The sequence below is a fragment of the Cucurbitaria berberidis genome (assembly GCF_010015615.1).
Source record: "Cucurbitaria berberidis CBS 394.84 unplaced genomic scaffold K460scaffold_2, whole genome shotgun sequence".
Classification (NCBI taxonomy): Eukaryota; Fungi; Ascomycota; class Dothideomycetes; order Pleosporales; family Cucurbitariaceae; genus Cucurbitaria; species Cucurbitaria berberidis.
In genome coordinates this window covers 628384-651685 of record NW_024468936.1, presented here as the reverse complement: position 1 = coordinate 651685, position 23302 = coordinate 628384, and the positions used below count along the sequence as shown (strand labels likewise).

At 51.4% G+C, this 23302-nt stretch overlaps 10 protein-coding genes across 10 annotated transcripts; 5 read left to right on the top strand and 5 right to left on the bottom strand.

Moving 5' to 3' along the window:
- Window positions 1-1078: 1078 nt before the first annotated feature.
- Window positions 1079-2463, top strand: K460DRAFT_352292 (uncharacterized protein; the record flags this gene model as incomplete). Its single annotated transcript, XM_040931638.1, has 2 exons — window positions 1079-1444; window positions 1507-2463. 2 exons carry the CDS (start codon window positions 1079-1081, stop codon window positions 2461-2463), a joined length of 1323 nt encoding a protein of 440 aa, XP_040789675.1.
- A 539-nt stretch (window positions 2464-3002) lies between these two features.
- Window positions 3003-4014, bottom strand: K460DRAFT_331775 (Cu,Zn superoxide dismutase-like protein; the record flags this gene model as incomplete). Its single annotated transcript, XM_040930815.1, has 1 exon — window positions 3003-4014. Exon 1 carries the CDS (start codon window positions 3879-3881, stop codon window positions 3003-3005), a length of 879 nt encoding a protein of 292 aa, XP_040789674.1. The 5' UTR covers window positions 3882-4014.
- A 1035-nt stretch (window positions 4015-5049) lies between these two features.
- On the bottom strand, window positions 5050-6522 carry K460DRAFT_276237 (uncharacterized protein; the record flags this gene model as incomplete). The annotated part of the gene is made up of 2 exons (XM_040928096.1): window positions 5050-5441; window positions 5490-6522. 2 exons carry the CDS (start codon window positions 6520-6522, stop codon window positions 5050-5052), a joined length of 1425 nt encoding a protein of 474 aa, XP_040789673.1.
- Window positions 6523-8489: 1967 nt separating this feature from the next.
- K460DRAFT_402475 (uncharacterized protein) lies at window positions 8490-9584 on the top strand (the record flags this gene model as incomplete). Its single annotated transcript, XM_040936529.1, has 2 exons — window positions 8490-9133; window positions 9185-9584. 2 exons carry the CDS (start codon window positions 8490-8492, stop codon window positions 9582-9584), a joined length of 1044 nt encoding a protein of 347 aa, XP_040789672.1.
- A 586-nt stretch (window positions 9585-10170) lies between these two features.
- On the top strand, window positions 10171-11418 carry K460DRAFT_402474 (Dehydroquinate synthase-like protein; the record flags this gene model as incomplete). Its single annotated transcript, XM_040936528.1, has 1 exon — window positions 10171-11418. One exon carries the CDS (start codon window positions 10171-10173, stop codon window positions 11416-11418), a length of 1248 nt encoding a protein of 415 aa, XP_040789671.1.
- A 368-nt stretch (window positions 11419-11786) lies between these two features.
- K460DRAFT_352288 (uncharacterized protein) lies at window positions 11787-12608 on the bottom strand (the record flags this gene model as incomplete). Its single annotated transcript, XM_040931637.1, has 2 exons — window positions 11787-11851; window positions 11906-12608. The coding sequence occupies 2 exons, from the start codon at window positions 12606-12608 to the stop codon at window positions 11787-11789; spliced, it is 768 nt and encodes a 255-aa protein (XP_040789670.1).
- Window positions 12609-13667: 1059 nt separating this feature from the next.
- Window positions 13668-15007, top strand: K460DRAFT_53542 (uncharacterized protein). Its single transcript, XM_040938498.1, has 2 exons — window positions 13668-13767; window positions 13826-15007. The coding sequence occupies exon 2, from the start codon at window positions 13926-13928 to the stop codon at window positions 14769-14771; it is 846 nt and encodes a 281-aa protein (XP_040789669.1). The 5' UTR covers window positions 13668-13767; window positions 13826-13925; the 3' UTR covers window positions 14772-15007.
- A 235-nt stretch (window positions 15008-15242) lies between these two features.
- On the bottom strand, window positions 15243-19812 carry K460DRAFT_402471 (uncharacterized protein; the record flags this gene model as incomplete). Its single annotated transcript, XM_040936527.1, has 2 exons — window positions 15243-19745; window positions 19795-19812. 2 exons carry the CDS (start codon window positions 19810-19812, stop codon window positions 15243-15245), a joined length of 4521 nt encoding a protein of 1506 aa, XP_040789668.1.
- Window positions 19813-20032: 220 nt separating this feature from the next.
- K460DRAFT_363208 (DUF543-domain-containing protein) lies at window positions 20033-20983 on the top strand. The gene is made up of 3 exons (XM_040932777.1): window positions 20033-20138; window positions 20349-20501; window positions 20555-20983. Exons 1-3 carry the CDS (start codon window positions 20058-20060, stop codon window positions 20609-20611), a joined length of 291 nt encoding a protein of 96 aa, XP_040789667.1. The 5' UTR covers window positions 20033-20057; the 3' UTR covers window positions 20612-20983.
- On the bottom strand, window positions 20890-23105 carry K460DRAFT_277942 (glycoside hydrolase family 78 protein; the record flags this gene model as incomplete). The annotated part of the gene is made up of 4 exons (XM_040928212.1): window positions 20890-21942; window positions 21992-22191; window positions 22251-22466; window positions 22544-23105. 4 exons carry the CDS (start codon window positions 23103-23105, stop codon window positions 20890-20892), a joined length of 2031 nt encoding a protein of 676 aa, XP_040789666.1.
- Between the last annotated feature and the right edge of the window lie 197 nt (window positions 23106-23302).

The window sequence follows — 23302 nt, the reverse complement described above, 5'->3', positions numbered from 1 at the left end:
GAAGGCATTGGGTCAGCGTCAACACATTTACATATCAGATAAGCTCTTCACCATGCAACCCTTCACCGTCCTAGGAGAGAAGAGCGTCTGCTACTGCATGTGTCGACGAGCCGACTTTGGCCGGAAGCCATCAAACCCTAATGTGAAGGATACCAGGAGGCAAAGAAGCCAGCCGGGCTGCTATCCAGCCGTATAGTCCTGGCTACTGTGAGCTAAACTCCGCTCCGCTGCACTTATAAATCCTGCCGAGATTTCCTTTGCATGTTGATCTGTTAGCTCCGGTAGCAGGCGGACGCTAAGCCTATACTATCTCGGTTGTGGGTCGCGTGCCCTTGCCTCCTACACCACACCTCACGACGCCCTCCAGCGAGGAATGCGAGCGCACGCGAGCACAAAGAAGCACGTCAGCATAATCCATCTCTACGAAGAGGACTATCTTGGTCCAGATTTCGAGATCGCCATGCGCTGGCGACTACTCCGTGAGAATCCAGTGGTCGGTGGTCACGCACTACACAGTGACACACGGCCCGACAAATAACATTCCAGCATGCAAACAACCTAGCTGTAATCACGAACGGAAGTCGGCTCTTCATACACCCAGATGCTAACGGCTACGCACGAATACTGCCAGGCAGCTTCGTCCGAAGCTCCATGGCCGGCCCTTGCCTTTTCCTGCTTTTAGTCATGTCACCAAGCCCTCCAAGCCGTTCCGCTGACTTCACTATGCGCCACTATTCCTCCGCTATGGTCCTTGATTAATCTTTGCGCCGTTCAAGTCTTGGGTGTCGACTTCTTACTTCTTGCTCCTAAGGTCCTGTTCTTCCTATCTTTTCTCTACAACATTCCAAGGATTACTACCTAGGTCTCCGTTAGAGATACACCTCTTGACATATACCCAAGTTGCATTCGGCCGACACCTTTAGTCTATGTCATCTCTCGGACCGCCGCGGACAACCATCTCTTAGGCTCTCCTAATTCACCCCTCCCTAATTTCCATTCGAATTTCACGTCCTTTCTGACGGCAACCGTCTGCGAACACCTGCAAACATCTTGCCACTCGTCTTCGTAAACCTCCATCATGGGTGCGGGAGCGTTCATAGAACCGCTCGTCGTAGTCACACTACTCTTCGGAGGCACATGGGTGAACCGAAACTCAGATTACCACCTGCTCGGCCGTAGGAGAGTATACCAGAACTCGCCGCGCTCGTCGTCACCTGCTTCTTCAGAATCCTCCTCTGGTCGTTCGAGCCCATCATCCAGCTCAAGTCTTTTAGCAAATAATGATGAGGTGCCGAAATGGCGGATGAGGGAGATACGGGTGCTGGGCTTGAGGAAGGAGGTTATGAGCCCGAATACAAAGAGGTTCCAGGACTACTTTTTGAGTAGGCTGTTGAGGAAATTCCCATTCTTGGTGGAAGCCTGGTATTGGGCGTTGATTTACTGGGTAAGCTAGCTCCAGCTCTTGCAAGGTGAACCTAGGGAGTATACTGACTGTATCCCAAATAGGTATACCAGCTCGGTCGCGCATTCACCGCCGTAACAATGGTCGAAGGCACCGTCAACGTCGCTCGCCGCCACGCTCTCCAAGTCATCCACCTCGAGCAACGGCTCCACATGTTCCACGAGCTTGATGTGCAGCATTGGTTCCTCAAACATCCCTTCTTGATGCACTGGACCAATCGCATATACTCTTTTATCCATATCCCCGGCACCATCCTGTTCCTTGTCTGGCTGTTTTACTACACCACGGCGCAAAACCGGATTGACCTCCCCCTACACAACAAGACCAAGGGGGAAGCGGATGCGAGTTCTGCTGGGCCAAAGTTGTATGCGGCAAGGAGACGAACAATGGCTATGTGTAACCTCATCGCTTTTGTCGTCTTCACCTTGTGGCCATGCATGCCACCCCGCCTACTCTCCGACCCCAATATCTCCGGCTCCATCGGAAAGGAAGCTCGTAGCTATGGCTTCGTGGACACTGTGCATGGCGCGGAAGGCGAAAGCAGTGTATGGACACAGAACAAGTTCTGTAATCAGTACGCCGCTATGCCGTCTCTGCATTTCGGTTACTCCCTCCTTATTGGTCTCACTATCATGTCGATACCGCTGGCGCCTCAGCACCGTCGCTCCCGCACTATTCCCCTTACTATGGGTCTGCGCATACGGATTCCTTCTCCTCGCCGCCTGCTGTGCATTTTCCTCGGTGTCGCATACCCCTCCATCATCCTCATGGCCATCGTTGCAACTGCGAACCATTTCACCCTAGATGCTGTAGCCGGTGCCATGGTCTGCGGTTTAGCGTGGACGGGCAACCGCGTGTTGTTGAATTTGCTGCCCCTTGAGGATTATTTCCTGTGGCTTGTGCGGATCCACAAGCCTGAACGACGTGGTGCATCGTTCGACCCAGATGAGGATACTTGTAGACACGGGAGGTTTGGCGTGAAGGGAGTCATTGTGGACTGAGCGGGATCCGCAATTGGCTGTTGTCCACCTCCTGTGCTATGGTTAATCTGAGCTCACATCGAGCAGTACATATCGTTATGTTGCTTTGGCCTGGCGGGAGCCGAACTTTTCGCCGATATACCCCCTAGGAGTCTTCCTTTTGGTACCTTTCGCTACCGTAATATCATATCAGTATAACTTCGAGGAACGGGTGGACGTGATGGTGATTATCATTATGGGGTATTAATTCATAGTCGATGGGATGTAGACCCAAGAAAAGGGCATGAATAAAAGGGGGAGAACCTGTTTAAAGTTGAGGGCGATGGTTTAGATAGCTGACGTCCTCTGAGGAATTGCGCGGCCTCATGCATGGGTCGGCCTTACCTCGCATTACGAATGATGACTATTGACGGTATTATCCGAGGACTACAAGTACGCGTGGGCATGTTAGAACACGAGCTTTATATGATATATGTAAGGGGAATATACAGTGACATTCTCCCATTACAACCCGCCAAAATGATAATACATCTACTTGGCCGGAAAAATAGAACACCCCTCTACACCAACAGCGCCGCAAATGCAATAGCAAGTGCCCCAACACTAGCACCAATCTTTCCACCAGCAGCCCCAGTAAACTGCGGAGGCATTGCGGTACCCGTGGAACCCGGCACGCCCGTCGTCCCAGTAGCATTCCCACCCCCACTCGTTCCATTCCCACTTCCCACGACCATCTCAAAGTTGGCACAAGTAATCCGCGTCGTATTCCCAGTATGCAGAACAAACGCTAAGCCACCGAAGAAGCCCGCGCTGCCCTCCTGGGTGCTCAGATAAGCGTCGACAAACGTCGTCGTGAAGGTCTTGGGCGTAGTGATCTTGCCGCCATGTTTACCAGCAAGATCGCCGACCTGGCACGTCTCCGGGCGCGCAGCTTCGCACATGTACAATTCGCCGCGATTCGTGGGGTCGAAGTGGGATAGTGTGGCGGTGCAGTTTCCATCGTCTGGAACGGGGAGCGTGTGGATGTGCCAGTTGAACGGGCCGTATTTGGCCTGGTCGGGCAGGTTGGTGATGTTGACGGTGAATGTAACGCCGTTGGGGCCTCCGACTGCTTCTAGGCTTCCCTGCACGGGTGCGCCTACTAGGGGGTTGAATGGGGTCTCTGGTAAGGACGCAAGGTAGGTTGCAGTGGGTTGGTTGGATTGCGCGGTTGCGGTGCCGAGGAGGCCTGTGTAGCCGGGTAGAGGGGGACGCGGCGAGATGATGGCACCTTGTAGCGTATCGACGCCTGCGAATGGAGTCTCTGAAGGTAGAACTGGGATGACGCCGGACTTGATGGTTGAGAGGATGACTACTGGTGGGGGAGGTGCCTCTTGGACTTGTTCTTGGGCGAGAGCGAGGGGCAAGAGGCCCAGAGAGAGGAATAGGGATGTGTGCATGGTGACGATGAAGTGCGATTGGGCGCTCGACGGTGCGTAGTTCGAGGATATTAGGTGAGATGATGGACATGCTCATCTGTATTGAGAAGTTGGTTTCTTATGTATTTTCGTCCTTGACCTAATTGTACACGGCACATTCATCATTGCCTTGATGCCGTTGTTCGCATTGCCGTGACATCAAGACTCGATCGTCTTAGCATTATACCACTGACGAGATTAGCGAAATCATACAATACGTCAAGGCCAATATCACCGTTCCAATCACACATCGCTTGCAGTACGTAGCATGTGGAGGCGGGCGAAACATGCTGTTAGCCCTCAAGTCTCCACCCATTCACGATTGGCGAGACGCGGGATAGGCCTAGCGTATGCTGGGGTATGGTGTGCCTGGTCTGACGTGTAAGGATGGCTCGGTCCTGCATAAGGATGATTCTTGAACGAAGTTTGCGGGGTGACATCAAGACTCGATGGATACGGGATGCTAAGCGAGACGTGACAGCGTGAAAGTGTAAGGTCCGCGGACACAAAACTTGAGAACATTGACTGGAAGAACAAAGGAAAAGGGCAACCGGTAGTCGCCATTAATTTTGAACAATAAAAGAAGTCGTTACCTCACGGACTCTCGGTGGCTGCGTACTACTGCTGCACGTGTGTGTAAAGCCAGGTAGTGAGCTTGCTTTAACTGTGCCAACTTGGAGGAATCGTCATGGTTAGTATTTTGGAAAAGATCATCTTCCAGCTTCCTTTACTCTGCGTCGAAGTTGTAATACAACCTGCTGTAACTGTATGATACAAATTTCTTACATTGCTGTCTGCAAAACAATCAGTATGTAACTCTGCCTCTTCGGGCAGGCAGTCTAGACTCGTATTTGTTATCATTGTGAGTAAGTGCTAGGCTTCAGGTTTAGAAAGTACGTGATTGGAAAGAAGTGAATGTGCTAAGAGTTGTTCATATCGTAGAAGTGGTAGTCCGGTTTACGACGAAGGCCGCAATTGAGTTACATCGATCATAACGAATTCTGACTGTTACAAGAAACCACAGCATTTGTAATGAATTGGCTGGCATGATGGTGTCGTACCAGAATGCGCGAAGCACAACAACCTCAATGAATGTTGCGGTTTGGCTGTTGCATCGCTAGAATATCTGTACGCAGTCAGCGACAGAGCCTCAGAGACTGCTCGAATGCTTACTCGTTTCGCTGGTGAGCCAATCAGATTCTTCAGCTTCCTTACTTTTCTCAGCTCCTTTGATAACACGTATAGAACCGTCCGCCATTTCTTCGACACTTAGCGAGCAAATATCGGTAACGAGTTCGCGGATGACGAAAGCGCGCAGTTCACGCTGCTCCCTCATGTGCTCTCCTTCAAGTCTCATTCGATCCTCCTTGCTCAGCTTTTGGTGGTGTAAAGCTCGTATCTCGTCCATAATGTGAAGTAGCTCAGGTTCGGAACAGCGGTCTCGACGAGCAGCATACTTGGCGGAACGTATGTACCGTCTTGTCACATCCGCAGCGCCGTCGGCGGAGAACGCGATACAATACGAAAGCTGTTTACCCCACCCTAGGCTTTCCGTCAGCATCCAATACCGCAAAGGAGACGATTGCTTACCATCTGTATATAATCGCGGTTTATCCCAGGCTTCCTCGCATGAGTCTAGATGTACCCAACGCTTTCTGTGCATCGAATACACCTCTGTCCACACGTTGTCTTCCGCATTCCAAACAAATCGCACCCGACAACCTATAGCTCGACACAGCATGCCAAAACAATTGGCATACTCTCCAACCCGACCACGGCGTGTTTGCATAAGAACAAACGGGTCGCTGTATCGCGGAAATCGTTCGTAGTTATTACAAGCTATACACCGGTAGAGTTCGACGTTCCTTGCACTGCGGGCCATCTCGTCCGGGTCCGGCACAGCTTGACCCTCAGCCGCTGTGGGGCTATGGCAACGACTGCAAGATGGGTTGTTGACCCACGTGAAGAAACTACGTCTGAACCAGCGAAGCAGTGCTCTGGCAACGCAGTCTTGATAACCCCAAGCCGGCCCCTTACCTGTCCCTAAACTTCCTGCTTCGGCTTGAAGTATTTGACTCTCTTCCTCGGCCTCATGGTAAATATGTTCTAGTGGGACTGATTGCAAAGCCTCATCTAGCAAGCCCGGGTTCTCCCACTGCATTGGTATGGTAGATATATGAAGCAACATGCTCCTAAATCTGATTCCTTTGGCATGTACAGGCTGCATAGGGACGAGTGGAATATTCCGTATCGTAGAGTAAGCAGGAGGAGGAGGGTCGTCGCTGTAGTTCGAGTTTTGAACAAGAAACTCAGATAACTCAATGTGAGGGTCTGATATGTGAGCCTTGATGTCTTGAAGAGTTTGGATCCGCTTTTGGCTCAAAATAGCACGGAACTGAGTTGTGAGTGTTCCCGCATATGTCGTTTGGGTTCTAGCCTCTTGATTGTGCGTCAGGCTGGCTTGACCAGAACTTAGAGTTTGAACCGTGGCCGAGTAATCAGATGTGTCGGGTACATTATCAACAGATTGATGGTTTTCTAGGATCGAGATTCCACGACTGAGGTGTTCCTGGCTTGCCGATGTAGCCTCAAAAGATGTAGAGCTAGAAGCTGACTGAGCCATCGGCTTCGTAGCACTACTGGACAGTTTCGCAACCGTAGATGATAGTTCTGGTCCTCCAGATGTGGGTCCATCAACGTGATTAGGTCTCATCTCACTTGTGGTGCTAGTGAAGCCCGCCGGCTGCAGGTCTGTGCCAGTGTCCCGTTGCTCGGCTAGACTATTTTCAGATCTTGACACAGTGGCGATGATCTGTTCGAGCCGATCGAATCGTTGCTTGATGATGTTGAGATGTCGATGGATGTCATCAAATATCTGGTATGCCGGGACAATGTATGCTGTCCCACTATTAGGAGACCCTGCAACAATATGGCCATGCAGTGACCCGGAACTAGCGTTGAATACCCACGAACCACAGTCGCCGTGTGCAAGTGGAGATTCTAGCTCGACGCGATAGACCTCCTGGTAGGTGGTGGCATTGGGTAGCCGTAGGAATACAGGCGCTATACTGATACGACCGCTTACTGTACGAGCAGAGGCAGTATCAGCAGTCACGGAAGTATTCTTGAGGTGGCGGAAGTCTTCGGCGGTTGTGGGAACTGGCAGGATTAATTCTTGGGATGATCCTTCAGAAGCATCTGAAGAGTCGTCTGTCAACCAAACCAAAGCATAATCAAGATCTGGCTGTAAACCCTCCGTCGATAGGAATAACGTGTTCCCAATAACAGAGGTGGAATCCGGAAGTGGAATCACTTGTTCTTCAAAAGCAGTCTCGATTTGAGGGTCTGTAAGCTCTGCCGAAGTTTCGGAAGCTGATTCGATGGTCTCTACTGTGTCTCTACCAATCGGCGGAGCGGTAATACTTGAAGAACAGCTCAGGGGTGACGATAAGAGACTATCGTCATCCTGTGACTGAGAGAAGTCTGAGCTGTAACTTGCCGCGCTCATTGCATCGCCGTCCTCATCACTATCCGAGAAGTAAAGGTCCTCCCCTAGCGGATCCGAGTTCGAAGGCTTGGTTGGGATATGAGCAAAAGCATGAGCAGCGGTTGTCGAGCACTTTTTGCCATGGATGCGTATTACCCCGCCAGCTGTCGCTTTATGAACTCCGTTAGATATTTGGATGTATAGCGGGCGACCGATAATTGCATGGCGTGAGGTACTGAGGATTTCAGGACCGTATGGAGGCCATCCCTGAGCCCGAACTTCTTCGCTCTCCCCATCGCTGGATGAAGCCAACTGGACCAGTTGATTGTAGTCGGGCGCTCTTGGTAAATGCTTCAGAGCGATACCGGAGTAGCCTTCTAGTACGCCGCCGTCTCTGATGGTATTTCTAACCGTTTTGCGATGAACTTCATCTTCGCAACAAAAGATGATGGTAGGCACAGCTGTTTCTGGCGCATCGCCAACCATGTAGATAGACCAAATAATCCATGTAGGCGTGGGTTCGCTATATGTATCCAGGTACTGCTTAATCTTCTGGCCAAGGGTGACGAAGGCCGTCCGCGCTGGTCCAACGGCTTCCCAGCAGCTCTGACTTCCAATTTTTGCGATGAATCGCCCGACGGACTGCTGTGGACACGGCCAACAGTTTACAACCGGGCTGGTCCCAGCCTTTGCATTGCGCAAGGTCCTGCCTCGTCGAATGCTGGCTAATGCCTTCATGGTTGGCGTTTCCCACAAGGTAGTGGCGGTTATCGACATTCAGTTCATTCTGGCACAACAAAGTGGGGGCAAACTGAGCAGAATATGAGTGTGTTCATGTGGCGGGATTGGTGAGATGAAGACGCGGCTTAATGCGCAGCTGCGGCTGAGGCAACGCAAGCTGCAGGACACTACGCGAATCGAGACTTATTTCGCATGCGCAGCACTAGGTAGATCTCGTCCATAGTGCAGATATGAATGGGTGCTTATAGCCACGGTGTGTCCGTTGAAGTTTGTCATTGTCCTGAGTGAAGATTGTACTTCTGAGGTTGCTTGCTCTCTGGCCCAGTACCCCACATCGTCACTTCTCTTTTGAGGCTAGCGCTATGGCTTCCCCATCCGCCTCTCTCCTCGACACACTCCACCCTTCGACCAAAGCACTCGTGAGCAATACCCTTTGGGGACCTCCACCCACCTGGCCACTTCGTTCTCATGATGAAGATGGCCCATTCGAGGCCTATTGGAAGTTTTATCACCTAGAATGCGAACGAGCGCTCCATGATGGCGGAAGACACGTCCTCGCACGCACACATCAGGATGTTCTCGACGTTGTCATCGCGCTGGACAAAGGCCAATCGCGTGAAGACATACAACTGGACTTGCGAGCAAAGCTTACAAAAGCCCATGACAACGAGGACGAGCTCGTCGATCGCTCCATAGACCTTGCTGCGAGCCTTTGGCTCATGGTCGATTTCGGGAATACCCAATATGGCTTCTGTGGTAGGCGACAGCTACAATGGACTAGGCATTCAATCAAGAAGTGTGTGGCTTCTGGCTTTGACGCGACTCCGTGGCTCGGCCACAAAGGCGTAAAGCTCCAGCGCGTGTTCAATGCGTTGAATCTCGATCGCATAGCGGGCGTGGACATCTTGCCAACTAGCAATCTTCTAGACCACCTACGACTGACAGACGACGACACGAAACTCTACGTCTTTCACCACGCATCCGTTTTGAAATGCCAACTGCACAAGTACGAGAGCAAATGTCCAGCGTCTATAAGATCCTTGTTGACATTTAACAGCACAACCTTCCCCGACGGCCTCATCGCAGAAACGATTCGCACGCTTGCTCTCCTCTTCCCCCAATCCGATCCTGCCGTAAGCGACTGGTGTCGTCAGTTGCCCACATTCGTCGATCTCGATCCCCACATCACCCTGTGCGGTCATCTCAAGACCGACGACAGGCAGATAGAAAACTTTACATACTGGCATGACCGTCTGGTCGTACTGAAGCAAGTTTTTGATGAGGCCACGCCGCGAACACTTTCGCAATGGTTTCACGACCGTCGGAATGGCGTGCAATGGTATACCTTCTGGGTGGCCATCGTAGTCCTCAGTTTAACAGTGTTCTTTGGCCTCATACAGAGCATTGAAGGTGCTTTACAAGTCTATGGCACGTTTCGCGACGGGAAGGGCAACTAGCTTCACGCTTGCACGTTTTAGACACCCGGTTATTTTGTTTGAGGTCGCAGAGCTCGCCTTCACGTTCCTGCGCAACATCTGCACAACCACCGCCCCACGGATCGCAAATACGCCGATTTGGCTTTTAAGTTGGCTCAAAGTCGTTGGCCAGAGCTCACACTTTTGCCTCGAGCAACCACTAGGCCGTCAAAGACCACCCGCGTATTATGGTCTGCCACGAATCTGGCCAATGTCAAAGACAGCGCCCATTCCAGCGCCGCAAGCGAGGAGGGAAGGTCGAGACGAGACCCGAAGACCCTGACCAGCCGCAACCTATCGCAGCCTTGCTCGGCCCATGAGGGCCGTCGATTCTGTCGATTCGCTTCTTGAGACCTTGCTGTCCAACTTTCTAGGCAGAAGGCAAGTTTTCGAGACATTTTCAGTGTGAGTGTAGTGGGGTGTTTGTCGTGTCTGCGGGGTGGATGGGGCATTGCGTAAGACTTTCGTCACGGTAGTACCACCTTCACCCTGACGACAACGCTTTGTGGCATAAAATCGGACTGTTCTGTTGCACATTCTTTCTTCTTTCTGTCATGCGAGAGCAACCATGTCCAACTACAGCTTCTACAGTACAGGCCGCGATAAGCGCACGATCCAGCAGCTCCCTATTCCGGCCCGTAAAGGGCATAACGCGATCTTGGAGTCGAAATATTTAGAGGATATCGTAGTTGCGATTGGAGAATGGAGTTGTCGACGTATCTTGCTGGTTCATTCCAAGACTCTGGATGAGGCGACAGATGTCATAGAGAAGCTGAAAGTGAAGATGGGATCGTTCATAGTAGGCACGAAGTCCGGAGTTGGTGCACACTCACCCTACGACGACATCCTGGAGATTACCAAGCTGTTGAACGAGACAGAAGCAGACTGCTTGGTCAGTATAGGAAGTAGCAGTTACTCGGATGCTTGCAAGATTGCGCGGTTGATGCAGACGAACCTCGATACTCAGAATCTAACAGTGGAAGCGATGGAGGCACTGATCGATCAAGAGAAGAGTAGAGGAGAAAACCTGAAGGACCCGTCGGTCAAGCTGATTCTCGTACCGACAAGCCTGAGCGCGAGCGAATGGAACAATAACTCCTCCGCAACGAATCCCAACACACACAAGAAAAAACACTTCGCAAGCGAGCACGCGGCGCCAGATCTCATCCTTCTTGACCCCGAAGTTGCCTCTACCTCGCCCAAGAAATTGTGGGCATCGTCAGGCATGCGTGCGGTCGATCACTGCGTAGAGACGATGGTCAACGAGAAATGTACCCAAGATGCGTTTGATCATATGGAAGACGCCCTCACGATACTCCTCAAAGGCCTGAAAGATTATCAGGACGGCGCGAGTGAGGGAAACCGCGACGAGCTACTAGAGGGAATCGGCGATTGTCAGCTCGGTAGCCGGAACGCCATGATGGGTCTTTTATTGTGGGGCGTTCCTATGGGCGCTTCCCACACAATTGGACGCCAGCTAGGTAGCGTATGCGGTGTCATGCATGGCGTGACTTCTTGCATTATGCTGGCCCCCGTCCTCCGCCACACCTACAGTAAATCCGAGCAGCAGAAGGAGGTGCAGCAAAGAGTATTGAACATATGGAACGAGATTCTGAAACTGGAAGAAACGAGTCTTGCAGATGCAGTGGAGCACTTTGTCAAGTATCTTGAGCTTCCGAGTACGTTGAGGGAAGTCGGGATCGAAAGCCAGGAGGATATCGACAAAGTGGCTGAGAGTACTTTGACGGATGCCCTCCAGGACTTGGTGGGAGGTAAGGAGGCAGTCTTGGACATTTTGAACATGGCAAAGGGATAGAGGTGATGAATGACGGCGTCGTCATAATGCAGCTCCCCCCCCCGCGTCTTTCGTTATGACGGGTAGCTCCGAGACCCCCGGTCTATCTCCATTGAATCTCCGCTCCATCTCCGCTTATCACCCCTGATTGTCATCTCATCCCCGCTTTGTCAAATACAACATGTTCATTGTGTTAAATCTATGGTAGCGAGAGGCGATGCCCATAGCCAAACAAGTCATTACTCCTCTCTACAATGGGCAAAATCAAGGAAGGAAATACTCGGTATAGACATCACACATCACAACAAAGAGCGTCGATGGGGTTTATAGACAGTATATTGCAACAGGTGTCTCACTCTAAACACATACACACTTTTAATGAGCGACTTTTACCACATCTCCTCCGTACTCCACCATGACGGGATTAACCACAAGAAAGCAAATACCGAGACACCTGGCAACGGAGTAGCGTTACTAACTCCCTGGGGCTCATGCCATCTCTACATACGAGCAGTGGTCGTGGTCGTGCCCGTGGCGGTGGTCGTGGCAGTGGTCGTGGCGGTGGGTTGGACAGCAACCGTCGTGGTACCGGGAGCTGCTGTGGTGGTATCGGACGTGGTAGTCGGGGGAACCGTGGTGGTTGTTGTGGTTGGTTCGGCCTCGGATGTAGTCGACTCGGTAGTCGTGGTAGTTTCGCTAGTAGTCGTGGGCACGAGGCTGATCTCGGTGCTGGTTGTAGGCTCTTCCATGCTGGTAACAGTGGTCGCCTCCGTGGTAGTAGCCGTGATCTGCTCCGTAGTAGTAGCAGTGGCCGCCTCGGTAGTAGTCTCGGTAGTTGCGTGGGTGGTCGTCTCAATAGTCGCCTCGGTAGTAGTAGCAGTGGTTACCTCCATGGTAGTGGTGGTAGAAACTACAGTGACGGTGACAGTAGAAGGCTCCGCGGTGACAGTGACGGTAGAGGCTGGCTGTGTGGTAGAAGAAGTAGCGGTCTCAGTGATGGTAATGGTAGCTGGGCGAGGACGAGGACGAGGACGAGGGCGACGTTGGGGGTCCCTGGCGGCCAAGCTAGTCTCGCTGGCAAGATCAGAGGAGGAACTGGAAACAAGAGTTTCGCTGGCAAGCTCGGAGGAGGAGGAACTGGTGTCGCTCGCGGGAACGGCGACAGCGGCAGCAGCGCCGAGGCTGATTGCGATAGCAACCAAGTACTTCATCGTGTAGAAGTCTGGAGGAGGTTGAAGGTAGAAAGTGTGTTGCTGGAAGATGTGGTGAAGGAATTGTTGAGTGTAAGCGGTAAAGAAAAGGAAGATTAGCAGAGCGGAGGTCGAGCCTGTTAAATATTCAACTGTGGGAGCTCGGATACCCAGTAACGAAATTATCGAGTCAATTGCGACAGCATTAATAAGGTTATTTTTTGGTTGTTCTAAGACAATCTGAAGCCAAAAACCGTGGTTGCGGTATCTGACCCCTGATGTTCCACTGGATACATTCGGTCTATGATGGCCCAGCCCGACATCTAAGAGGACTTTCAAAGCGCCTACGCCCTAGTTGAGCTATCGCTTGTTCTGTGAAAGTACTTTGAGTGCGGAGATGTTTGTGATTACATTGATTCTTCCAAGATAGGCTTCGAGACGGTCGCCAACCATGGTTCCAAGCCCGACATCTACAATGGATAAAAATGGAAAATGGATTATTTGACCCTTTTAGTAGTTGGAGTTTGGTTCCAATGTCTGTAAATACCCAGAAGGGACATCGTGGCGTAAGTGCTTTCGGTGGACTACGTTTACTCCTCTTACAGTGGGCCTCTAACACAACAGGAGACCTATGCTGAAGACTTCACCCATATAAAAATTTCCTAGTATAGTCCTTCACTAATCGCTGTGATAATGATGTACTTTAAGATGGCAAGGAATGATCACATCGAGCCAGAACGCATATATCTGCACTGATATGCTTCGCACATGTAAAGGCACAGCATTTTTCTAGGTCTTTTTATTAGTGTGATCTTGAATACTCAACGACATGGGTACATCTTGTATAAAATATCTTTGATTTAACCAATGGCGCGCCACGCGTAACTTCACAGAGTGAGCAGCAAGTCGCAGCGGAGATCTTGGTATCAGGCAACCTATTCAGATGTGAGCGTGTGGAGAACAATGGAAACTTGGAACTGAACATAATGAGTGGGGACATAGCAAAGGATAATAGCAATGAAGACTGGGCGTGAGAGGGAATCGAGGAGTAGTGTATAGAATCACTCACAGATTTGGGGCGCTAGCGTTCTTGGTGGCGGTGGCACATTCAAACTCAGCTCATTCATGACGTTTCTTGGCCCCTTTAACATTGAATCCTAAGAATCATTGAGTATACGCAATAATCCTTCAAGTCAGTGAAATAGTTCGAAAGAAATGGGTAAGAGCGGGGTAGCTACCATGCCGGGATGTAGTGTTTAGGCGCCCCAACACCGGACCACGCGCTTGTGCGACACTACGAACACACCTAAAATCACCGCTACGATAACTACTACTCCAATGGCTCCGAACGAACATGGTATCTGCGCGATCCCTGCCTCCCAGATGTGCTCAGGGGCGAGTGAAGCCCCCCGTGGAGAGCTCTCCGTCATCGATCGCGCCAGGGCTGCTCAAGAAAGGTGGCGAGAACAGCCGCTGCCTACTGTTCTCGAGCGCGAACTGCAAGTAGAAATATTGATGGCCAATTTCGAAGTCATTTCTTCTACGGAACGCTTTCCAGAGATCTCCATCATGTACCAGGCCCTGTTCCATCGAACCAAAACCTTCACCACAACCGTGCGAGCCTTGGCTAATGCCACGGCCGCGCAGGCACCACAGCACTGGGCTGGTGCTGGCTGTTTATTAGTCGACTGGACGGTAAACGTTTTTCGGCACGAGAAGATCGGCATCGAAAGATTTTTGCACAGCCAGCGGGTAAGCCTGTATTGGATGTTGGACGAGACTTTACTCCACATTCTGCTCGACCAATGGGAAAATGACTCCTCGCGTATCCCATGGGACAAGGCCACAGCACCCATCTGCCTCGCATTATCGAAGGCGGATAATATGGTACCTGGATGGTTGGAGCGAGATGCGGACGAGTTTCGGAAATGGCACGATTCTATGGACAGGACTATGGAACTAAAAAAGAACGTACTCGTGCAAGATTACTTCAAGCGCTCACGCACATTCTTACATCAGAGTACCAGGATTAATGAGATATGGAGGACCGTCAGAATGTGTGGCAAAGGATTCCTTCCGGCTGAGTTGGCCAACGCTATCGTCGAGGATGTATCCAGATCTGAGAAGCTGCCTATGGGCAACCTGCGGACGTTGTACTTCCCGAAGGGCAAGGGCCAACTGTAATAGGGCCTGAACATCGAAAGTGGCTTCTCATGATCAATCGTAATAGCGACGTCAAAAACCGCCATAGAAATGTTGGAAGAGCATAGTCTTCACCATTCACATTCTAAGGCCCTTGTTCCTTGCTGCTTAACCTTACGAGGGTAGCCGCTTGAGATAAGTCGACTCCCATAACCATCAATTAGAGCCGGCGATGAGGAGTACTAGAATACTGATTCAGTATGTCCAAATTGCATAGTCAGGAAGGAGGCGAAGAAGAGGGCGGGTACATGGTAGAGATCTTGCAAGGCAATGGAACTCATAGAATCAGCCAGTAAGCGGTTAGTTCAGTGCGAGTAGATAGAGTCAACAAAGCAGGTATCTGCGTTACGTATGAAATACGTTTATCCCCGGCTTGGACAGATATAAGCCTGAATAGCTGTCTTGGGATATCTCGCGACTGACTACAACTGCCCCAATCGTCTACTGTTATCCTCATTCGCCGTGCCCAAGCACCTGCCTCCGTCCATGAACACCCTCCCACTCGCTCCACAAGCCCCTCCACACGTCTCTCTCGCTCCGACCTAAACCTGCAAACATGGCATCAAGCGCCTCCTTGTGCAAACCCGCTGTCCCGATTACCTCAAATATCCCCACCATTAGCTTTTCTCTCACTCCCGCTTCTAGCCTTCCGTTCAATTGGAAGCGGCAAAACGACGCAAGAAGCGGGTAAAGGAATTGACTCGTCTTTTCGCGCGCGGCTTTGACAGGGTCGTTGAGATCTTTTGATTTGCGAGAGGATTGGTAGTGGTGCGCTTTGGTAATAGATGATTGCGGGGGGTTGCAAAGCGTGGAGAGGAGGCGTGAGTATTGATTCGCGTTTACGGCCTTGAGGCGGATAGGGTCGGTCGAAGTGACTGTTCGTAGCCAAGATGGAAGAGCACCACTGCGGCTAACATTCGGAATGAACAGGCAGAATAACAGGCCCTGGAGCAGTGGAAGGAGGAGGTGGAAGCGCCCACCTAGACGACCGCGATGTACTAGTAGTATGAGGCGGCTTGTCTCGCAGAGGCGGGAGAAGATATCGGTGGCGTGGCGAGCTGAGAGCGCTGCGCTGCTTCGCGAAGTGACTTTGACGAGGGCGCTGAGAACGCATTCGATGCCATATTGCGAGGCGAAGGAGGGTCTATCGTTAAGGATAGTGTTGATGCTGTTGAGAAGGGCGTTGAAGCATGCATGGTCTGGACTCTCGACAAGCAGAACACAAATTCTAGGAAGTAACGCGAGATGTTTCTGCTTCAACCCGACACCCTCTTCAATTTTGTCGTCCCAGGTTATGATGAGATCATTGAGTATACCATAAGATGCTGCTCGATCAAGTGGATTGGTGACATCAGTCAAGACAGGGACTAAGCTCAGCTTGTCTTGAGTCGGAAGAGACGATAGAGCCCCCTTCAATGTTTCGAGCGCAGACCTTTTCAACCCGTCGGCGATCGGCTCTTTTGACAGCCTTAGAGTCAAATCAATGAGCCACTTCTCGCTGGGATAAAGCTTAAATCTGGCCACAGTTTTGTGAAGGCGTGCAACATATTCACCCAACTCAAGTGGACTTTGACCGGGGGACGCCATGTAGGAGTCTAGGTCGCTGTTGTCCTTGACCCATGTGCGAAGCCATGCCCCCGTTTTAGCGAGGTAATCAGCTTTCTCCAGCGCGGAAGTAGGTATATCGTTGAAGGCGTCCAGAACCTCCTCTAGGGGAGCAGTTTCATCACCATCGTCAGTGAGACATTGTTGGAGCAGCTTAACGTATCGCTTGATGTCAAGCAGCTCCATTTGTTTTTGGGCCAAGATTGTGGCACGCAAGATAGAGAGTCTCGGCGCAGAACATTGCTTCGACGCTTTCGTGATTGAGTTAAGCATACCAGCAAACTCATCGAGGAACAAGTTGCTCTGTGCTTGATCTTGGTTTGGTATGACATGGCCGAGGATCGACTTTACGATTTGCCGGAATAGCTGCAGCGATGCAGACGAGTTTCGGCCTTGCTTGTTAAGCTTATCAGCAATGTCGAAAATGACGCTGCCATCGGTGCATAGCTTGGATGTTGCGTTGGGTACCACCATTAGATGCGCCATAACACTGAGGAGTTCAGTTGTTGCCCATGGCTGCAAAGCAACAAGCTCGGTTAGCCGGTCTAACGTTGCTTCCCTTCTTTCTCGCGGAAACGCCGAAGGGTGCGTGTGCAAGAACGATTTGAGAACCATGCCATGCAGGTGGCTCTCCTTGTCCCGTGAAAGGATCTCTAGGAGCGCCGTATAGTACGCGTTTTGGAGTGACGCGCTTCCTTCTTCGATGATTGACCGAGAAAGCGAGCTACTAATGAGACTACCTTTCTCAACGTCAAATTCTGATAGCCTCAAGAGTAATGTATGTAGTGACTCTTGACATGCCTCTGCGTTCAGATGTCCAAATAGGATGACAAAATCGGCGCAAAAGAACTCGATCATCTTCGCGTATTCCTTCGACTCAAGATGACTAGAAGATAGACATTTCATAACTTTGCGTAGACTTGTCTGAATCAGGTCCTCGGAGCCTGGTACAGTCTTCAAATGGTCGCATGAATCGAGCAAGAAAAGCATCGCTGCTGCACGTGTGAGCGAGTCTACGCGTCTCCCATTTTGATCTTTGCGTGCTGAAGACATGTCCTTCGTAGCTTGTTCAACGAGCGGAATGAGCAATTCTTGTTGCATCTTTGCGGAGCTATGTAGCTCGATGGGCCACAATTTCGACAAGAGTTGGCACAAAGTGAACCAGGAGAAGGCAAGCCGTGAATGCAAACTGTAGCGATCGACTTGTACCCAGGTAATGTAGGACAAGAGTAGTGAGTGAAGATGTGGCTTGAGAGATTCGATAGTCTCATCCAATTGGATCGATTGTAGCATGGCTGGGAGCATTACCGCGCTACTCGAGGCATTTTTGTAAGCAGCGAGTTTCTTGACGTTGACGCCTTCTTTTGATTCAGTCTCCATGGCGTCGCCAAGTTCAGTCATGCGCTTGGCGTGCTCTTGCATTAGAGTTGCAATCTGACCTTGCGTCAAAGACTGTTCGAGTAACCCCATCAAAGCTTTGTTGATCGTGCGATCTTCCCAGATAGGATCTTTTCGCTCTTTTAGGGCCTTTCGGTTGTCATGTCTGTAGCTCCTCACTAACTGATGGTCCCACCTGCGGAGAAAACCAAGTAGATTTCGGTTTCGCGCGAAAGCCGACATTAGTGGGACAATGATGCGTTCGAGTATTTCGGTCCTTCCTGTGCGGAAACTGGTTTGCTTGCCGACCTTTACTAGGTCGATGACGTCCGGCAGTGTATCATCAGCGAAGCCAACGCCGAACTCGACGACCGATATCTGTTCGAAGATGAACTCCGCGAGATCAGCCTGTTGCTTTTGTGTACTCTTGAGGCCGGTTGATTTTGGTTCTGCAACAAACACTGAAGGATCAAGCTGAATCAAGGAAGCAATCAGTGACCAGTGCACTTCCTTGGCTTCGCGCTCAGGGTACTTGACCCCGCAATGGTACCAAAAGAGGTTCTCCAATGTTTCAGAATCGATACTAACGTTGTGCAGTTGAAGAGTGCGAAGAGCGCCACCAAGAGCAGCGACAGCGGTCTGGCGTGTGACATGCGTTGGCGGAGCGCTCAGCGAGCACCCTGCGCATTCAGCAAGCGATTGAAAGGTCGCCTGGATCCATGGCTTTTCTACGAGCCTGCCTTTAGGTGTTCTAGAGGGCGAAGCACGTATGGCCAAGTCTAGTAGATGTGGTACGGCGTCGAAAAGGCGCGCAAAGTCGGCGGGCAGAGTCTCACCAGCATCCTCAATCTGTGCAGCCTGGAGGAGCTTTGCACGAAGCGGTTCTAGGTAGGTAGCTAGCGCTTTCGCTTCTCGAAACTTTGAGCCAGAGTTGGCAGACTCCACAGGGACATCGGCGAAGAAAACTTGTCTAGACGGCGCAAACAAATGCCTCGCTAACAGCTTATCAATTACTTGGATCGCGCGGTCGACGGCCTTTGATGACCATGGCGTATGCTCAGATTGACGTGTCGACGTGAGACCATCGAGAAGTGACAGAGCAGGGACAAGGCACTCCGTGCTGAATTCATCAGCGGAGGCTCCTGCTTCATCCTTCGAGTCAACAGCACGCAGTTCCCATATTCCCTGGGCAAGGGAAAGGTCGAGGTACTGGTCTATATTTGGCGTAGTTTGAACCGAAGATGAAGCGGTAGCCATGATCTGATGCACAGCCGTGAACCAGAACCTCAGGATTCGCGAAGCTTGCGCGCTTTCGGTCCTTAGCACCATTTTCATAAGCTCAGTTTGTGTGATGTCATCGCTCTTGCTGTCCGGCGTAGCCAAATTTGCGATAGAGGCTATAGCAGCTCTGACTACATGAAATAGCTGTTTGCGGTTGGTGGATACAAGCGCCGCCCGTTTCGAGGGACTGGTGTTGACTGTTCCTCGCTTTCGTTTCCGCGATGGCTGAGAATCCTCGCGAACCGTCTCACTCGACTCGGAAGCATCCTCCATGTGGACGTCATCAGAGGTAGAGGATTGGAGACTAGAGTCGTTATCGAAGTTCTCCAGTAGCGTCCGCTCGAGGATAGAAGGAAAGCCAGCATCGCGTAGATGTGGTGCGCTACGTGAGACTGGGAGCACGTGCATCATCCAGTCCAAAAGCTGCCATGCTGTGGCATTTCCCCGTGCAGTCTTGCCTGCATCCGCCTCATCCTTCAATTTGTCCAGTACCCAGCGCAGAACCCACTCTGCTCGTGCGCGAACAAGAGTTTGTATGACCGTAGATCGCACCTCCCCCTCTTCTATAACCGTCCAGTCGCCTGGAAGCCCTATTATATGCGCGGCTTGACGAAGTTGTTCGTCTAGATCTGAGAAATCTTGGTTGATGGACTGCAGTCGCGGGCGGGTGGGCGCAGGTTCATTCCGCGAGGACTGACGTATGTTAGTGGCATCCTGAAGTAACACATATCACGAGTCTTACTGGCTTAATTGGCGCCATCTTGTCACCTCAATCGCGTTGTGGTTGCAAAGCTAGCGGGATGGTGCAGCGACTTCACAGTTGGAAAAAAGTTGAGCTTGGGCCTCCACACCCCGGTCGCACCTGCCAAGGGCCGGCCATGTCAAAGTTCCGCTCGCGCATCTACGCGGAGGAGCTTCAACACAACGCCTACAGCGCACCTTGTCACCTCTTGCACATCGAGTGCCCCGCCGAATTGACCAATTGCCCCGCTACAGACAGCAGCCATGGCCGAAGAAACGCCCCAGCCCATCGTTCCGATCCCACGAACCACCCGTCCCTTGAGCGAATCTCTCCTCAACGAGAAGGTACATCTTCCCACGCATCTCCTACTTGTAGAGCGATCTCGCAAGCTTTGGGAGGTTTCACGTGCAGCTTTAGCAGCCCGAAGAGGCGTTGGAAGCATCCAATTGCGCTAGCTACAGCCTCACGCGACCTCTCCCTACTCGTCTCGACATATGCGCCGATAAGCTGCGCTTGCTGTACAATAATTCCGTCCGCTGACACAGTGTCACTAGTGGGACCGTTGCCTCTCGTCGATGCTTATCCGATCAGGCCTTGGTGTCTCTTTCGGTATCGTCTTCTCCGTCCTCCTCTTCAAGCGACGCGCGTGGCCCGCATGGGTTGGTCTTGGTTTCGGTGCCGGACGAGCCTGGGAAGAGTGTGACAACGTCAGTCTAAAAGAATCCATGATAGGGCATGCATTTGCTAATAGGTGTTATAGTCATTCAAGCGAGCGTCAGCACCCTCAAAAGACGGTCTCCGCATCGTCCGGCCATAAGCCACGCAAAACAGGCTATGACGAGACAGCAAGAAGCTTTGGTGTAATTCAAGTTTGGCGTGCGACAGCGCACTGTATAGTAGGGCATGGTATAGATCGTTTGGGCAATTGTATGCTGTACATTTGACTTTTCTTCACAGTCTCCATCTATCTGTCCGACAGAACATGTTGCGTCGAGAGCATTGATTGGCAGGTCATGATTATCTTGAAGTACTTTCCATTCAAGTCGTTGTACAGCTTTCGAACACTTATTACTCTATATTTCTTTTCCCCTTTAACTACTCTACGCATGTAAACGTAGCCTTCCACCTCCCGCCAGCGAGACCCGCTACAACAACATGCGCAGAATCAGCCTGCACAACCTCCACCGTAACATCCTCACACTTCCCATCCACCTCCTGCAAGACTACTCGTCCCACGCAATTCAAAATCGGTACACGAACCTCCCCGCTTGTACCTGAAGGTGCTTCAAATTCGACTTCGACCACTCCCTTAGTGATCGTCGTCGTCGCCGAGAAGAAGCCCAGACTAGTACTAAACCCAGCATCGACATTTGTCAAGTCGCCCAACGCCGGAGCAACGCGCCACGTCTTGCCACCCGCGCTCAAGAGCTGAATCCCCGCAACATAAAACGTCAACGACGACGTGGGCCCCGTCGCCCACCCGTGAGCATGGCTGATGCGCGCATCGTTCAAGTACGGCGCATAGTGTAGTTCTCCCGTGCTCGAGTACCCCTCGATAAAAGTCGAATTCGTCATGCGCGGGTCATCCAGCATGAAGCCCCATTGCAGTCTCATCAGGTCCAAGGCTGCGCTCGCGTTCGCGGCTAGGAAGTGTGTTTGTAACTCAAACCCAGAGATGAAGGGTGATATAGCGTCTGCGGCTTCGAGGGCGGGGGCACCGTAGGGTGTCCATCTGCCCTGGAGTTTTTCGCTGATGGATGAGATTTGTGACGAGTTGAGAGTGAGGTTTGCCACGGCGGCCCAGGAGTTGCCGTCTTGGGGCATTAGGGTCGTGGTTTCATTGTCAGTGTACATGCCCAATTCGTTGTTCCACAGGAGCGCGTTGGCAGCCGTCTTGATGCGTTGAGCGGTCTCTTTCCATTCGGAGATGGGAGCTGTGTCGTTCAGGGCTTCGGCAAGCGCTATCCCCTGGTTGATGGTATAGTAGAGGATAGAGTTGGCTTCAATATTGTGACCGCCCATGCCAAACCGCAGCCAGTCACTGGGAGAAGTGACGTTCATAAGCCCTGTTTCATCGATGTGGGACAACGGGAAGGTTAAAGCGAGCTTCCACTTGTCCCATAATGAAGCCAGGTATCCGATATCTCCCTATAACTAGCATCAGCAACTACTCAGACGACTACCGGGAGGGACTCACTGTATATAGATAGTGATCCGACACACCGATCAAAGTATATAGATGATACGTGAACGAAGTTGCTGACGGGAAAGGTCGCCCCGCATACGGAAGCAGCCCGCTACTGCTATTCTGGACATCGAACAGCGAGTTGAGCGAGTTTTCAATCGAGACGACATCATTAGTCGACACCACAACACCTGGGACGGCGATAGCCATATCTACACATGTCACTATCAGCTCCTATACTATATCTGAAATTCCAGTGCCTGAGACTTACCGCCTGCCCATACGATCCTATCTCTCTTTGCGCCATCAACTATCGCCGAACTGCCATTCGTGATTGTATAATTGTTGTACCACGTCACATTAACAGCGTCTGAGACAGAAGAGTTGATTTTGAAGATATGGATCAGCGCATTGCCGTAATGCGGATCAATCGTGCAGATCTGGTTCGTGTAGGCTCCGGCATACCAAATACGGTTGAGCAATTCATCTGTAGGATCATAAGCATCAACTTACAAGACCAACAAATAAAAAGACGGATATCAAAGAGAACGAAAGAGTACATACCATCGCAGTGAAAGTACCCCGAATAGTTCCCAATCGCATCCTCACCCCAGTGCGGCATGGCAGTGTAGTGCACCTCAACCGCCTCAACCTCTACGCTCCCCGTCGAATTATGAACCAAACTCATATACCGGAATCCGCCTCTTTCCTTCTCTCTCGGCGCCGTATATCGTCCCGGCCCAGTGACATGGAACCATAGTATCTCATCTTTGCCCGCGTCGGCAATAGCATCGCTGCTCTTATTGCTCACCCACAACGAGCTTTCAGAGAAAGTAACGCCGATGTATTCATCGGGGGAGGAAACTGAGCCGACAGTTAGGGTAACGATGCCTGCTATATTGATCCCAAAGTCGTATGCTGTGGCTGCATCGCCGGAGAAGATGGAGCTGCCGTTAGAGGAGGATGCAGTGGTGAGGCTCTCTGGGTTGCTGACTGAGCCGTTTGTGCTGTGAACTGAGACTGGATGCAGTGTCCGTGACTTCGGGGCTAGGATATACTCCTCATACGGGATGGCAAGGGAGGAACCTAGAAGAGTAAGGCCGGTTATAAGTGAGAAGAGCTTCATGTTCACATTTGATGTAGTTGTTTTCTACAGTAGGTAACAAGCTGCGAGTGTGATTTATCTAACATCATGTATAGATCGCCGAGCTCGGAGAGCCGAAAACCTCTTGTCAGAATTAGTTGCCGTCATCTCGTCGTTCAAGGCTGTCGGACAAGTGCAGACCGAGATGACGATGTCCAAGTACCAGCGATGGGTTCGGT